General features: G+C 37.1%; 1 protein-coding gene across 3 annotated transcripts in view; it reads right to left on the bottom strand.

Moving 5' to 3' along the window:
• Positions 1 to 41: 41 nt before the first annotated feature.
• The window catches only part of ZNF292 (zinc finger protein 292), an 84,987-nt gene continuing 67,268 nt past the window's right edge, over positions 42 to 17,760 (bottom strand). For all 3 annotated transcript variants that reach the window (XM_034991317.1, XM_034991318.1, XM_034991319.1), the window contains 2 exons: positions 16,981 to 17,122; positions 42 to 8,866 (listed from right to left, as the gene is read on the bottom strand). In XM_034991317.1, the coding sequence (XP_034847208.1) occupies positions 1,715 to 8,866; positions 16,981 to 17,122 (7,294 nt within the window). In that variant the 3' untranslated portion in view covers positions 42 to 1,714. The remainder of the gene's footprint in view (positions 8,867 to 16,980; positions 17,123 to 17,760) is intronic.

The following is a 17,760-nucleotide window of genomic DNA, read 5'->3' as shown; positions in this document are numbered from 1 at the left end:
CTTTAATAAAACTTAAAAAAATATTTTCCAAAAGAAAATAATTCACTCCTTGACCATGCTTATTTATTCAGAGTACCAGCAATTTCAGTTAAGTGCTTCATTTTTCCTGCAAATCTGATGTTGCACAGGGAATATACACATTTTCATATTATTACAACATTGTCAATATCTCAGGCTAATAATATTGTGAATGCAACTGGTTTATAACAAACACAAAGTCAAAAATCAATGCTACTATTTATGGCAAACAGAAACAAAAGTAAATTCAAAAGATGTCTTCTTTTGTTTCCAGTACTGACTTTAGTTGGACTTCAAATGAAGGTAATAAACTCTCCTGCAATAACCTCTATCTCTGCCGTGAATCCACAGTATAAATATGGTGAATAAAGCTAAACCATAAGAGCTAACTATATACTGAATAACCAAAATAATCAATTATAACAACTAATACTGCTCTGGAAGACCAATCTAATGAAAAAAGTATCATTAGATGTGGTGGGAAAATACAAATCTGTACAATCTAACATCTATAAACAGTAAAATCAAAACATCCAACTTCCTTATAGAAAGTGTTTCATCTATGTAATTATAAATGTTAAGGACTCTTGCATTTTATAAACACAAGATGGGCTCACTTTGATGATACCAATTTTAAGATTTATAAAAATGTTTAAAAAAATCTTTCCACAAAAGTTTATACAGTTTAAAGCTATACACCAATCTATAAATCTCAGAAAATGGAAAAAAAAAAAAACTTTATAAGATCACATGTATAAAACAAGAAATGAAATGTGATTTTATTTAAGGCAATACTGGGCTACTTCACAAATCACCACCTCAAATATTTACACTGCTCCACACTACTAGTTTCTATCACATTCACAAAGGATTTTTTTTTTTAATACCAAATGTTTAAAATCTTTGATGTAGTAAATTCTTTATTCACATTTCCATTATATTTCATGGAATCATAGTAACTATATCCAATTAGAAGCACTGAAAAAAACCTGTAGCTATAGGAAACTGCTAAAGAATCTGCTATAATTTCACATGAATACCATCCCAAAATCCTGGAGGATAAATTTACAAAGCAGAGCAAGGTGTTGATATAATGTGCCTACTTTGTGAAAAGTAATTTTGAGATCATCTTGTAAATAAATGTTTTATGTAAAAAATCAATGAACCATGGCAGAGTTTCTACTTTTAGTTCAAAAAATTCTTAATTTAAAACAATAAAAGAACAGTTTTAAAAACTTGATCACTTAGTTAAAAATTAAAATTCCAAATATAAATGTGTCATTTAATAGTTTAGACTTACACACTGCTGGTGGCAGCAAATGATTTACAGTAATAAATATGTACAAAAAAGATATCTACAGACTACTGTTCTACATGAGCAGTGACCTGGTGAAACGTAACAATCACACAGATAATTCAATTTAGTTCATGGAAAGGGGAACTGGCTGATAGAAATTTGAGGTGTAGCTCAACTATTTACAATAACTGAAGTATTGATTCTGTTCCTCAAGTCCCATAGGGATAAAAAAAAAAGTTTTACATGACAAATGTCATGTGTTTTTTTTTTTTTTCTTTTTGGCCAGGTTAATTCACGTCAGCAACAAAAATTAATGAGAAAGTTTCACAACTCTAGCATGCTTGATGGCTTCCTACTTAAAATAAAACCGTAAATAATGTATTTATAGTACATTAGTTATCAGTACTGCCCTCTACCTGTGGCTTTACCCATACTAATTTCTTTCATAACAGACACATCTGGATCATTTGAATGTACTTCAAGTTTTTTCAGACTGACGGTAGGTTTCATTTCCTGAAGTTGTTTTAACACAAGTTCAGTGCAATCTTTAAGAGTCTTGTCTAAAACAATTTTTACATTATCACTGCACTGAAGCTGTGATGGATTGGCAAACTGTACAAAGGTGTCACTTTCTTTACAAGAACATACATGATTTCCACTAGTCACAGCAGTCTTATCAGTATTTTTTCTTGAATTTGAATGGGATCCTTTCTTATTTCCACTATTTGGATGGTCTTTGTCAGAATTTTTCTTCTGCTTCACTGCAGACTCCTCAAGAAACTTCAGAAATGATACTTCAAATCCCATTGGTTTAAATGAGCTCCAGTCAAAAGATGCAGTATGCTCCTCCGTGGTTTGAATTGCAACAGCAGTTTCTTCTTCTTTATGCGTACTACTTAACTCAACTGCCGATGCTGGTTCTGTTTTTTCAACTTTTCTCTTTTTATTTTGGGAGACATTTTTTTCTTTATTAACTCTCTTCAAATTACTTGTTTTTTGTTTTTCTGACTGGCAGGGGTTATTTTCCTGAAAATCATTACTTACATTTGAAGAGGTATGAGCTTGGGTCTCCACACTTGCATTATCTTCATTTATTAATTTTGTAATAAATAATTCTGTTAGCTCATCCATTTCATCTTTCTCATTTTTTTCACTTTCTCTCTGTGGAACTGTAGCTGTTCTGGAGTTATCACTGCTCTCTGATACACATGTGTCAGAATTTTTCACATCACTCTTATCACCTTCTTGCTCAGAAGTGTCCTTTAGTTGTGAGTTGCAACACCGTTTGAAGACAATGAGAAGATTACGGTGTTGTGATGTAAATGCCTTTGATAATTTATGGCATTTATAATGTCTAATTATATTGCTTTCACTTGTAACAACTGATGTACACCCTTTTATCATACATGGATACTGGGTCACAAATCTGCTTGTACACTCAGATAAGGCATCATTTCTAGCCTTTATAGAATATACGTGCTTTCCACGTTTCAGAGAATAAGGCTTATTTTCTTCAATCTGCACAATTTTTGCAGTCTTGTTCTCTAAATTATCTTTTTTCTTTCGTTTCGTCTTAGGCATTTTGATTCCTTCCTTTCCAGATCTGTGTTTTGTCCCCCGATACTTAGACTTTGTCTTTTCTTGGTTTGCTTTGCTTGATATATTTTCCTGACCAGGTGTTAATCTTCTTGGCCGAATCAAATGAGCTTTGTGTTTGTCATTATGCTTATTAAAAATGTGTCGGAGGAGATTTGACCGAGTTGCATATATACGGTCACATCCTTCACAGTCACACTTGTATATGCCATCTTCTTCAGTTTTACTTCCCCTTATCCCAATTCCATGATCTGCCTCAAGATGAACAACATAGTTCAAGTATGTGGTAAATGAAGACTTACACTCTAACTGGTCACATGGAAATTTCCCGACATCCACAGAAGCAGTCATACTTTCAATCTCCTCAGGAGTCATTTCATGAAGTTTCATGTAGTGTTGTATCAGGCCAGTAATTGCTTGGAAAATTCGAGAACAGTCACTCACCTGACATCGAAATTCTTTCACAGTCTGTTTAGTTTCAATTTCTTCACTTTCTTTACCAGCTTCACTTTCTTCTTCAACCTCTGCAGAAAATGCAGGTAGATCTGACTTGTGTACAGCCTGGTAATGCAGAATTAAGTTTTGCTGTATAGTAAAAGCTGCAAAACAACCCTGATGAACACACCGATAAGGTCTGTAGGGACTGTATCTTGTTGGAAACTCAAGGGAGTGAGAAACTGGCTTCTTGCGTTTTTTCTCCTCCTTTTCTTTTTTATGTCTCCTAATTTTCCGTCCTTTGGTTTGTATGTTTGTGAGAGAATTTGTATTACCTTGTTCTGAAGTAACTGTGATCACTTGCAAGGAATTTTCTGTTTTTTCAGGACTTTTTTTTTCTACAAGTTGTTTTTCTGGGATCACTGCTACATTACCAAAGGCATTTTCCTTCATTGCTCCCAAGTCTAAAGCGGGCTGCAATTCCCTTTTATTTTCCTCTGTCATAGTTAGCTGTCTTTTTACTTGTGTAACTCGTGGGGCTGACAAATTTTCACTCTGGGATTTTCTTCCATAAGGCCGTTTAATTTTTAACTTTACCATTTCTTCTGTTGTAAAATGATGGACCAACTGACAGTGCGCCCGGAGATTAGAATTTCTTGTAAATGTTTTTGTACAGGTAGGTACTACACATTTAAATGGAGCAAATTTCAACTGATTCTTCTTAATTTCAAGAATCATCTCTGGAGTGTACTGATGAATCTTACCATAGTGCTTAAATAAAGCATCCTTTGTCATAGCACTGTAATTACAGCCTTGGTTTTGACACACAAACGGTTTATTAACTTTGTCACTAAACTGAATGTTGCTTATCATTTCAGAAACTGGCTGAACAACTGTGACATTTGGAATTGGTTTAACAGGAGTGGGAGTCAGTGTCACTGACGTATTTATTAGTACACACTGGGGTGCTGGAGTGGACAGGTCATTTTCTAATTTTAATTTCTGCAAGCCTTCTAAAATTTCCTGTATTTGATCCTCCTTATGTAATACTTCAGACGGAGGAATGTTACTTTTTGCTGGCATGACACCCACGAAGGAAGAAAACTGAGAAGAATCAGGTAACTTGTTATTTTGTACAGTGTTTACTGAAGGAAGCTGAATGTTATAATTTATTTGCGCATTCTGTGATGTTTCACCAACACCGTGAGATCCACTTTTTACCTCAAGTATTTGAGAATTCATAGCACTTTTAATAATTTCCAGAGTCTTTTCAAAGTTTTGTATAACATTGTCTTCAGAAATCTGCAAATCAGAATTTATTGAAGTCGTGCACGAATTCAAAGCCATCATTTGGGAATCACCATTTTCAGTTTTTAATGTTAAAGGAGCTAACACTGTATGGGACTCAAGATTGGTTTTAAAGTTTTCTTTCACATCAGTAATAAATAACTGATTGTCAACATTATTTAATTTCTGTGTTAGATTTTCCACCAAACCCTGAGGCTCACAATTTGGAATTACATTTGAATGGAGGTTACTAGTTGGTATCTCTATACTCTTTGCTATAAGTCCCATTGCTGTTAAGTCACTTGTTACCAAGTTTTGGGAAGCATTAGGTGCAATTAGGGGAGGAGCAACTTTCTTTCTTCTCTTCGAAGCACTGTTTCCCTTCTTATTTAAATGACTAGACCTCGTGTTCTGAGGACCACTTATAACTGAAACACGTGAACTGTTATTGGTAAAATTTTGTGATGGCCCACTAGAATTAGGGAATGAACTAGAACACAAACCATTTTCAACAGTCTTCAGTAGTAAGTCATTTGTTGGGAAAACAGGCAAACTGCTGCATTCCTCAATGGAGGAAGTTTTGGAGTTTGGGGTCCTATTCTGGTTTGTCAGCAGGGGGTTTGGGTGGCATACAGTCTGCAACAGGGGTGGCACAGCTGGACTTGGCATCACTGTTGCACTTACTTGTGTTGCATCTGAAACACAACCTGTTGGAACATGAGAAAGCATTTCGGCACCCTCAAATGTACTGGGAATGCCAGCAGTTTCCAAAGCCTGTTTAATAATTTCACTTCCTTCTTGACTAACACTGGTACTAAAGCTAGTCACACCAGTCCGAGGAAATGTATTTGGTAAAAATGTTGATGAGCGATTTTCAGCAGCAAGAAGTTGCAGGAATGATGGATCTTTAAAACATGCTTCTGGACTGAAGGTAGACTGTTGCGGCTGCTGCAAATTTACTGCATTTGTGGAGAGAATCATGCTGGCAAGAAGAGAAGGCTGTCCATTATTCTGTAGAAGTTCTTGAGCAATTTCTGCTCCATCCAGTGGTTTACAGTAAGATCGCTTAGACAAGTGTCCACCCAGAGATCTGGGATTAGTAAAAGCCCTGTAACACCTGCTACAGATAAATTTCCCATCTCTGATAATTGCAGGCCATTTAGCCCTTTTGTTGTGCTTGGGTTTTCTTTCCTTCCCATTTGGGACCCGCCCACGGTCTTTTTTAACCTTTTCAGGTGCAGACTGTTGGGCACTGGTGCTATTAAAGTCATTTGCAACATTGACTTGTGAAGAAAAAACTGCATTTTCACCATTACCTCCCTTTAGAAAGGAGGAATTAGTGTTTCCTTCAATCTGTGAGGAAAAATGATTTGTATTATTTTCCAGTTGGGAAAAAACAGAATTAGCCCCATTATCTGCTGGTGAAGGGAAAAGAGACATTGAACTACTTTCTGCAGGTAGAGGAAGGAAAGGATCTGAGCCACTGTCAATATTCAAAGGCAAAACTGTTTTGGTTAGATCTTCCATTTGTGCTGGCAAGGTAGTAGTAGATAAATTTTCCATTTGGGAACATATAATACCACCACCTTGTTCATTTTTATCCTGAGAAGGTATATTTGGATTTATGACACTTTCCACTGAGGGCAACAGTGGAGTTGACACACTTGTTAAATGAGCTGGAAAAATGGAAGGCGAGACATGCTGCAACTGATTTGAACAAGTAGGATTCCCGTTGGCTTTGGTCTGTGGTGTAAAAAATGCATTGTTAGAGCTGCTCACCTGTGATGGCAAAAAATAAATAAACTTTCCATTATTTGGTGTATTTAAGTTGTTAGATTTCTGACCTTTTTTACTTTTGCGCTGCATTTTAAATGCAGCATATTGGTCAGGGTGTGCTGTCTTCATGTGTTTCCCAATACTCTGTGAAGAATTATAGGTTCGAGTACATCCCTCAACCTGGCAACTGAATTTCTGAACTGGCGCTTTTGGAGGCACTGATGGAGTTCCTAAAGAACTACTTGGGTTGGGCTGTGGTGGAACAAATGTGATACTTTCCAATGTCTTAAGAGATAAATTATAAAGATTGGATGATGTTTTAACATTACCTCCACATTCAAACTTGGAAGATGGTAAACTGTTTTGAAATCCTGCCTGATTTTGCACAGAAAAGGTCATCAGGTTGTTCACTTGTCTTTCTAAGTTTTGTGGGGTAAGGTCACCTATTTTGAGGGTTTCTGAATTTACTAAAGAATTCTGAGTAATCTGGGCTTCATTAAAGCAATCCTGTTTTCTTTCTTGAAAACCTGGACGACACAAATCATTACAAGTATCTCCAACTGGTGTACGTAAGTCTGTGACCAGTGATTCAGCAGTGCCTTCCACAGCTGAGTTTTCTTGCTTTCCAAAGTTATCCTCCATCCCCTGATTGAGGGACACTTTAATGGATACAGCTACTTCACTGGCCTGAAGCAGAGGAGTAGTCACAGGATTTTCCAAACCATTTGACAATGGTCCATCAGCTGGCCTGAGCTCTGATGCAGAAGTCTGGTCTTGTTTGGTCACAGCTGATTCTGCTTTGCTTTTATCCCAAGCATCACTTCTATCTGCCGGTAAGGTGTTTTCAATATTATTTTCTGAGGGAAGCACAGACCCCTCTTTCTTGATGCTCACTTCTGTGTTCGGATTCACTTTAGAAGGCTGAACACAATCTCCAGATGAAGTATGTTGGTCTTCAGGAGGCAGCACTTTTTCAGGAGTACTGTGATCGTCCAGATGCTTTTCTAGCTCACTCTGAGAACGATAAACCTTACCACAACCTGTGAACTTACAAGTATAGGTATTATAATGCTGTGCTTCATGATCATACAGTAAATAAGCTTCTGAAAAAATTCTGCCGCATTTAGGAAACATACACTTTGCTCTAAAGATTTGATGTTCCTTTCGGTGTGTTAAGAGCTCTGCGTAACTATTAAAACCAGCCTTACATTTCATCTGTATACAGATATATGGTTTACTGCCACAGTGCATTTGTAGGTGATCATTAAGATGAGTAACACTTACAAAATGCCGTCTACAGTACTGGCAAATAACTTTTTTGCTTTGCATTTCAAGAAAGCGCTTGGCATCTTCATTATCCTTATGCCCCTTTACATGAGCAATTAAATTTTTGAAGTACTTAAAGCCCTTTTTACAAAAAGTTACAGGGCAATTAAATTCATTAACAGGTACTGGTTTCTGGACTGGGATCACTTCTGGTTCATAAGATTTATCTTTGTCATCAGTCTCATCATCTGAACCATCATTGTCATTAAATACTATGAAGTCTGTTGAATAGAGACTATTCTTTTTTATAGGCCGCTGTTCCTGCTTGGTCACAGCATTAGTCTTCTGATTCTCATTGGTAGTTGCGATCTTAGGTGGCCTCCCCAATCTTCTTAATGGTTTCATAGCTGCTAGTCTCTCCTTACTAGATTGTTTAACATGCAATGTGACATGAGGGACAAAAGTTTCTTTAGAATTGAAGTTCTTTGCACATATAGGGCAACTGTAAATCCCATCTTTGTAATGTTTTTGAGCATGTCGTACTATTCTATGACCAAGGAATTCTTTGTCACATAGCACACAATACTGCATGTAGGCTTGCCAATTCCTAAACCTAGCAGAAATAAATCCCCTCTCTCTTAATTGTTTTATCTCTCTCTTCTTCTGCTTTTCATCACAGATGTCTTTAAGAAGGCCAGAATTAGCACCAATTCCACCAGAAAGTCCATTCATAGAAGTTTCTTTAATCTCTTCCTGGTAGTCCACTACTTTCTCATAAACTTCACTGTCGTTTAGTTCATCTATCGAAGACACAATAGACGCTTCTTCCCCCATTAATGCAAGACACTGTCGTTTTAATGTTTTCCAATCCCAGAATTCTGGATCAAAGGGCCACTGAGTTTTCAATACAAGTAAGAGCTCACAGCGTAGAGAATTTGGTATTGGAAGATTCTCTTCATCATATTTCTGATCTGGCTGGTTATACAGCATTTCCACAGCATAATATGCATCTACTGTAGGCTCAATAAGAAATTCACTCAGTTGACAAGCACGTTTAACTTCCAGATCATCAGGCAACAGGCACGAAATGGTCTTGCAAATAGATATTTTCACTTCAGTATTTTCTGTAGATTCCAAACGAAGGGCTTTTACACATAATTCTATACAGGTGGCAAGTCCAGCCCCTTCAGTCTGTGAAAAAGCAAATAGGAAATGTTAATTTAATCTATACTAACACAGGTTTGTGAATTTAATAATTTTGAAACTGACGTTTGCTATTCTCAAATTTTGCAGCAGCAACATATGAAATGCTGCCTCCTCTAAAGCACTGTAGCTTAGCCTTGTGTATGCATGTGTGTGTAAAATGAACTGTAAAGAATAGCAGAAAAAGGATAAGCATTGGGAACAAAGAGAAGACCTGGGTATAAAGTCATCTAATATAGCTAGGCAAACTTGGAAGTTATTAACTTCTCTAACCATTCACAGCCCACTTATAAAGATCAAAATAGCATTTAAACTTCATAAAACTGCTGTGAGCATTAATGAGTATTATGCATCTAAAGTATCTGATATAGTTTAGTACAATGGTACTGGTACATACAGAAATAATCAATAAATATCAACTTTATCACCAATCTTATTTCCTAAGTTTGTATTTACAATCCTTCTGAAATAAAAACCCTCTTAATCCAATTACAGAACTGAGAAAGTTCCTGTATTTCCTAACTTACTAGTAATGAAAGGAGATTTTCATTTTTAACAGAATAAAGTAATTTGATCTTTCATAGGGGGGACTCTAGTTCTATTATACATTGGCTAAATGCCAAATCACATACCTCACTGTTGAACTATCTTAAAAATTAGAAGTACAAGGAGACACAATAAATGTTTTTCCTTTTGAATAAGTATCTTGAACTATTATTATAAGATAGCAGTAATGAAGGTTAAGAGTCATTTGAAGATATATGTAGTACAGAGATAAAAATGGATTTTAAAAGGACTAAGAGAACATAAATACAAGAAATAAGCCAGCTATTAAGATGTGGCTACATTCATGAGAATGGAATATGTATTATACAAGATCAAAGGCAGAAAAGAAATAAGTAAAAAAAGCTGATAGGGTCTGTATTTTCACAGGCTAAGAAGGAAATGAAATATTTTACTAAAACAGAAGCTTAGATTTGTGGGCCAGTAGGAAAAGTGAGGGGAGGATACTAAATTGGCCTGACTTTAGGAAAAGCAAGGGCACAAAGACCAAGAAGAAAATGGACAAGAATAGATATAAGACCTATTTTTAAAAGTGACAGTGAGGAAAGGACAACAGGGAAAGAAGTGGGACCACATGGTTGTCTCCAGCTTTTACGTCAAACCTGTATAGTTATTTTCTACTATTTTGAGATAAATCTGAGCCAGAAAACTTTTACAGCAAAATATCTGCACCTCTCTTACATGCCTTAGGGGCTACTACTAATAATGGATAATCAGGTCACTGTCATAATATGAAGGGGAAAAAAAGACATGTGGTGACGAAAGGTGCATATTAGAGAGAGGACGTCTTGGGGAAATCAAAGGTCAAGTCAACCATAAAGATGATCTCAAGTGATAATGTAGACATATACCAGAAGGACTAGTAAATATGTACAGAACGAGAATTCTGGAAAAGGCTGTATTTATTTAGAGAATTCAGGAAATGATGGAGAAAGAAATGATTTTAAGAAAGGATTCAGGAAACAGGTTTTGTGGATGCCATCTGCGTTGAGGAAGAGGACTGTAACTATTCTCTGTCATGTGACTGCTGATCCCTTCATAAACAACAAAAGCAGATTCAAAAATTCTACTCACTGTTTATAAAATGCAACTAAGATTATTTCAGAGAGAAACTCAACAGTTCTATTCTAATACAGTCTGCTATTGGATTCAAGGGTGCATTTCAACTCATTAAGGGCAAATGGCTTTGAATAAATTTGCTTTAAAAATATCTTAATGTTGTAATTAAATGTGAAATCTTAATGCCAACAAAACTATAACAAAGTTTTTATTCTTGTTTTCATCTCTGTGATTAAAAATTGTTGCTAGGTATATAACAAGTGTTTTTAAAGATGAATTTGAATTAGTAAGTTCCCATAAATATGTTGATTAAGCAATTAGCCTATAAAAATCTACTTAATTCATATCATTAGTTAATAAAAGTTACTGATAACACCAACTTGAATTTAAGAGTGACAGGAGCAGAAGAAAGCTAAGTGCTAAAAATTCAGAGGAGGAATAGAGATTCACCCACGACTGACAATGATCCATCATGAGGCAACCTTCTGAAAGATACAAGGTTTTATCTTTGGTAACCCCCCACTTTTCTGTTCCTTTCCTCTGACTGCCTAGTATCCTTGGCCCCAAGCTACCCGAGGCTTACACTGATTAGTTCTCCCATGTACATCCTATTTAGCCCTTCTCCATCCACACACAGCATCACGTCTTACCCTGCTTTAAAATTCTTAAATGGTTACCTTTGTACCTCAGAATTAAATATATTCTTAATGGGGAATACAAAAGGGCCTTCACAATCTTTAATAATGCCTCATCTGGTCTAGACTCATCTTTTATTTTTTGCCCTACCCAAACAGCCTATATACCAGGTAAACTGAGCTAACTGTAACTCCTCAAATATGCCATTCTCTCATTTGTCTTGGTACCACTTGTGATACTGTCATATAATACATACATACATATTTTGGTTTTCATCCAGGGTTCCGAGCAAATAGCTCCTAAACCTTTGTAATTTCCTAAGTGATAAGAGCTGTAAGGGCATCTTTTGTTCCCAGCTCCTGAAATAGCTCCAGAGCCTTAAACTGTGAAAAGGTGCTATTATTAATAAGGCCCTTTTAACCACAAAAGAGTTTATGTTAATGAGGCGATTTTTGGAAATCCCCTAGATAACCACCGGACAGGGGCTGACAGGGGAAGAAACCTGTGATTAGAGGGTTGGAACTTTCAGCTCTTGCCCACACCCCCACCCCCAAGGAAGGGAGAAAAGCTGGGGTCTGAATCAATCGCCAATGGTGGCTGATGATTTAATCAATTATGCTTATGTAATGAAGCCTCTCTAAAAACACAAAAAGAAGGGGGGTCCAGGGACCTTCTGCACTGGTAAACATGTGGAGATCTGGGAAGGCAGACTGCTCCTTGCCCTATACATATCTTCCATCTGCTTCTTCCTGAGTTGTAGCCTTTCATAAAACCAGTAATCTAGTAGGTAAACTGTCTTCTTGAATTCTGTGAACACTCTAGCAAATTAATCAAATCTGAGGAGGAGGTTGTGGGAACTTTTGATTTTAGCCAGTTGGTCAGAAGCACAGGTGACAAACTGGACTTGTGATTAGCATCTGAAGAGGGGTGTGCGTGTGGCAGTCTTATGGGACTGTGCTATCTCCAGGTAAACAGTGCTAGATTTAAGTTGTAGGATATCCAGCTGGTGTCCACAGAATCAGAGATCTGCTTGGTGTGGAGAAAATCCCCACACATTTGATGACCCAAAGTATTCAGTGAGTAGTGAAAAGAGGAGAAAATTTTTTTCTGTACACCACTTTCTATGCTTTTTCTATTACTAGAAACACTTTCCGCTCACTCAGAGTCAACACAGACAAGCGGGTTAGAATGCCCACCTCTTTTATTCATTCAGCACTACTTTATACCAGGCACTGTGCTAAGCAATGTGCTCTCACAGGAGTCTTAGCACTCCACCAAAACTGAAAGACCCGTACCATATTACAACTGTTTGTGTGTCTCCATTAGTAGACTATGAAAGCCTTAAGGGCAGGGCTGTATTTTTCAACTTTTAATTTCAAGGGTCTAGGAAAAAGCATGAATAAACCGGCCAATAGTCTTCAATAGTTCCTGGAATTCTCATAGAGGGCTACCGGTTAACCCAAATCACTAACCCTGAGACTAAATTACATCATGTGAAAAATAAGGAGTTATACCAGAACCTAGTCACTAGAGCATTAACTTTAAGGTCTCTTTTAGTCCTAAAATAATAATAATCTATGATTCTACTTTTTGTTGTTTTTTAAATATTTATTTATTTGAGAGTGTGACGCACACATGCCACTGGGGGTAGGGGCACAGGGAATGAATCTCAAGCAGACTCCCCACTGAGCCCCAAATCAGGGCTCCCTCTCACTGAGATCCTGACTGGAGCTGAAATCAAGAGTCAGATGCCTAACCAACTGAGACACCACCCAGGCGCCCCTATGATTCTAGTTTTAAGATAAAACCTCTAGGGACACCTGGGTGGCTCAGGTGGTTAAGCAGCTGCCTTCAGCTCGTCATGATCCCAGGGTCCTGGGATGAAGCTCCGCATCAGGCTCCCTGCTCGATGGGAAGCCTGCTTCTCCCTCTCCACCGCTTGTGCTCTCTCCCGTGCGCTCTCTCTCTCAAATAAATAAATAAAATCTTAAAAAAAAGAAAGCCTCTGATCAGATTTCAGAAAGTAAAAAACAAAGGGAAAAACATTTTTGCAATAGGAAACAAGATTTTTGGGGCAGAGTACTTAATTAGCAAGTTGCAAGTTATTCTTGTGAATAGGTGAGCTCTCCCGGACCAACTTTCTAAGCTATTATTCATGCTTTTAACTGCTTTTTTTATGGACTTTACTTCTGAAAAAAATCTCTCCAGAAAGATACTATTCAACAGAACTGTCCGTGATGACAGAAGTATTCTTTATGCTATTCAATATGTCACTAGCCACATGGAGCTACTGAGCACCTAAAATGTGGTTATTGGCTACCATAATGGAAAGTGTAGCTCTTGTCCCAAGTTTTTCCCTCTCCAACACAATCTCCTCGTGAGAGGGGTGTTAAGGTTGAGGGAGGAGAGTCACTTTTACCTAATCTCCTTGATTAATCTAAGTAAGAAATGAAATACAAACTGGTTAGAGTTACCAGGTGGTCAAGAGAAAGTCGAGATTTATACCCAATCTGTCTGGCTTCTAGTTTCAAGCTCCTTCCACTTTGCTATACTGCTCTTCAAGTTAGACATAAAGCAGTGGCACAACCTATATTTTAAATTGCACAGTTATTTTTTAAGAAATTTACTATTAAGTTCATTTTTTTAACTACAGCACTACAATATATAAAATGAAAAATCAGAATGAATTAACAAGGTTGGTAGAAAAAGAACTAGAAAGCAGATGAATCCACTCCTGTTCTTTACTCCTGAAAGAGAAATTCTATTATCCTGAAAAGAAATTATTTCAAGGGGCGCCTGGGTGGCTCAGTCGTTAAGCATCTGCCTTCAGCTCAGGTCATGATCCCAGGGTCCTGGGATCGAGTTCCGCATCAGGCTCCCTGCTCAGCGGGAAGCCTGCTTCTCCCTCTCCCACTTCCCCCTGCTTGTGTTCCCTCTCTCGCTGTGTCTCTGTCAAATAAATAAAATCTTAAAAAAAAAAAAAAAAAAAGAAAAAAATTATTTCAAGAGAAAAAGTGAAGATATATTTAAGATTTATTGACCAACTACAGATTTTAAAAGTTACTTTTAAAGGGGGACAGGAGAGTATCCTCCAGTCTCTCCTTTCAAAAGAAAATTACAGATGAATTAAAAAATACTTCTTGGGGTTTCTGGGTGACTCAGTCAGTTAGGCGTCTGACTCTTGATTTTGGCTCAGGTCATGATCTCCGGGTCCTGTGATGGAGATTTTCTCTCTCCTTCTCCATCATGCTGCATCCATGTTAAGGATTTCTAAACACTGTTTAGCACCCCTATCTATGCAATGGCAGCAACTTTGGAAAATGTCTTCTGTGTACATTTAAAATGGAAACCAACTGCATTAATACTATAAGGGTTACTATAAGAAAATTAATTAATTCTGGGGCACCTGGGTGGCTCAGTCCGTTAAGCAGCTGCCTTCAGCTTGGGTCATGATCCCAGAGTCCTGGGATCGAGCCCCGTGTCAGGCTCCTGGCTCAGTGAGGAGTCTGTTTCCTCCCTCTCCCTCTCTCCCCTGCTCGTGCTTCCTCCCTCTCTTTCTCTTTCTCAAATGAATAAATAAAAAAATCTTAAAAAAATCTGTAAAATGTGGATTCCAATTGAGATAATTAGAAACACATTTGCAACGTCTGCTTATCACTTTCCTCTTCACTTGTTATCTAATCTGTTTAATCTACTTATTAATAAGTGTTTTCATTTCAATGACTATGTTTATTTCTAAAAGTTCTTTTGACTTTAAAATCTGTTTGATCACTTTGATAGTGTCTCTCTCATGCTTTAATTATTTTATGTCTTTAAATATATGTATTTTAAGGGCGCCTGGATGGCCCTGTTGGTTGGGCAACTGCTTTCGGCTCAGGTCATGATCCTGGAGTCCTGGGATCGAGTCCCACATCAGGCTCTCCGCTCAGCGGGGAGCCTGCTTCCACTCTGACCCTCTCCCCTCTCATGCTGTTTCTCTCTCTCTTTCAAATAAATAAATAAATCTTTAAATATATGTATTTTATAGAACTTTCCATAATTGTGTTAAAGTGTTAGGCAAATAATTCTATTTCTCTACTGAAATTCATTCATGCCACTGTTTCATATGCTTTACAAATCTTTTTTTAAAAGATTTTATTTATTTGAGAGAGAGAGCACAAGCAGATGGAGAGCAGAGGGAGAGGGAGAAGCAGGCTCCCCGCTGAGCAGGGAGCCCGACACGGGGCTCAATCCCAGGACCCTGGGATCATGACTGAGAGCCAAAGGCAGCTGCTTAACGGACTGAGCCACCCAGGCGCCCCTGCTGTATAAATCTTGATGGTTAAATTTATTTGTCTTTATTTTTTTTTAAAGATTTTACTTATTTGACAGAGAGTAAGAGAGGAACACAAGCAGGGGGAGTGGGAGAGGGAGAAGCAGGCTCCCCGTGGAGCAGGGAGCCCAACACAGGGCTCGATCCCAGGACCCTGGGATCATGACCTGAGCCGAAGGCAGACGCTTAATGACGGAGCCACCCAGGGGCCCCTATGTATTTAAATATACATAATTTATAGTGTCTATCCTTGTATATTTAATCCTATTCTTTTTCTCTGCCAAAATTCCCTCATGAGAAACTGTTTCATGTTTCATAATTCCTGACATGAACTCATCTCAAGCGGGGCTTACCTGAGGATCCTACACTGAGTATATGTCCCTCCAAAGAAGTTCTGCATTCTGCCAGGTATTACCAGCCCAGTACTCCACTCTTTACCTTCTTAAACATTACTTACTCGGCATGGGGATTTCTAGACTATATAAATAGGGCAAATTTATTTATTTATTTATTTATTATTATTATTATTATTTTTAAAAGATTTTATTTATTTATTTGACAGAGAGAGAGAACAAGTAGGCAGAAGGAGAGGGAGAAACAGGCTCCCTGCCGAGCAGGGAGCCCGATGCGGGGCTCGATCCCAGGACCCCGGGATCATGACCTGAGCCGAAGGCAGCCATTTAACCGACTGAGCCACCCAGGTGCCCCTAAATAGGGTAAATTTAGACCCCAAATCTGTGTGAGGGGTAGACCTATGGTTACAACTTCTTAAGGGAAACATTTTTCCTTCTCTGACCCACAGCCCAGTAGGACATGCACAAGCTTCCCTATCATCTATCTGTATTAAAAAGTAGTATTTTTTTGGTCTACTTTTTCAATGAAATTCTAGGACTTCCCAGGTGGGCCTGGGGGCCAGAGAGCTCAGCTGCAATCCCCAACTTGAGAGGGCCCAAAATCTTATCTTTTATCCCCATAAAGCTATCTCCTGTCCCAATGCGCAAACCCCTTAGTTACTGCAAGTAGTAACATATCCCAATACCCAGCAGCAGCTTAAGCTTTCTGCTCCAGTTTTTAAGTTCCTCTTCATTTCGGGCCTATGGATTTCCCCTAATCCCCTTGCAATCTTAGGTGCTATACATCAAAAGAAATGTTTATTTTATTTCATCAAGTATTTTGGGGCATTTTGTAGAAGAAGGATTTTTAGATAATGTAATCTGCCAGATTGCTAGTAAAGGAAGCTATCTCTATATTTCTCTTTATACTTTCTAAATTTCTACAAAGCCAAATTATCAAAATAGTGTTAACACCTAGGAGTAAAAATTGTAGAATGATACTTTTCTTCAGGTCAAGAGCAAACCCCTGGCTCTCATTTGTATTTTTAAGTTTTTCTATATCAAATGCCTATTATAAGACTAATAAGAAAAGCAATGTTCAAAACTCTAAATGAAATAACAAAAGTCACTGGAAGAGGTGCCAAAATAATAGTTTATTAAAGATAATTAATATAGAAAAATAGCTTGGTTATTCTTACCTCTGAATTAATAACTTTAATCAGGAAGAAAATGTGATATACCGTCTTGGTTAACAGAGAAAGTTGCCGACATCTTTCTAGGTACACTTGTATAGATGGTTCTACTCTTTGCTGTAACTTACTCCAAAAGAGAGTGAGTTCCCTAAAAAAAATGTATAAAAAATAAGCTGGAGTCATAATATAATAATCATGGACTATGTTGGTCCAGTCATTACATTTGAAATTAAAACTGGTTTTAGATTCCAATTTTACATGTGGAAATTAAAATTAGATACAAAATACAAAATATTTCTCAATTTTTTAGAGACTAAATAAAATCAGATTTTGATTTATCATTCTTTTAATATTTTTCAATGTCAGAGAGAAGCACTGCCTGTTACTAGTAAAGCACCTCTCATTTAAACAAGTTATACAAACGGTAATTGAGCCACATTTGAAATTTATGTAATAAAGTACAAAATGTGTTTGTGTATATATAAATTGCATATATAGATCAATGGTATATTTTTAAAAGCATTTAATTTTATCTTCTACCTGAAACTGAAAACTGACCAATTGGTCAATTAAATTTAAAATTATTATTAGATGAATGTTAACAATCAATGACGACACAGAACTCAAAAGTAACAACTAATTTCTGTCCAATTGGTGAAATAATAAGACACTTTGAAAAATGAACTTCGAAATTTATTTCAAATACAATTAGAATCTATTTTTCACAGAAAATAATCCTACTGAAATGATGAATTTTCCTCCCTTTTACCTATCGTCCTATTTCTC

This window comes from Mirounga leonina, unplaced genomic scaffold, assembly GCF_011800145.1.
Source record: "Mirounga leonina isolate KUSES-001 unplaced genomic scaffold, KU_Mleo_1.0 Mir_53, whole genome shotgun sequence".
Taxonomy (NCBI): Eukaryota; Metazoa; Chordata; class Mammalia; order Carnivora; family Phocidae; genus Mirounga; species Mirounga leonina.
This window is presented reverse-complemented; position numbering and strand designations above follow the sequence as displayed.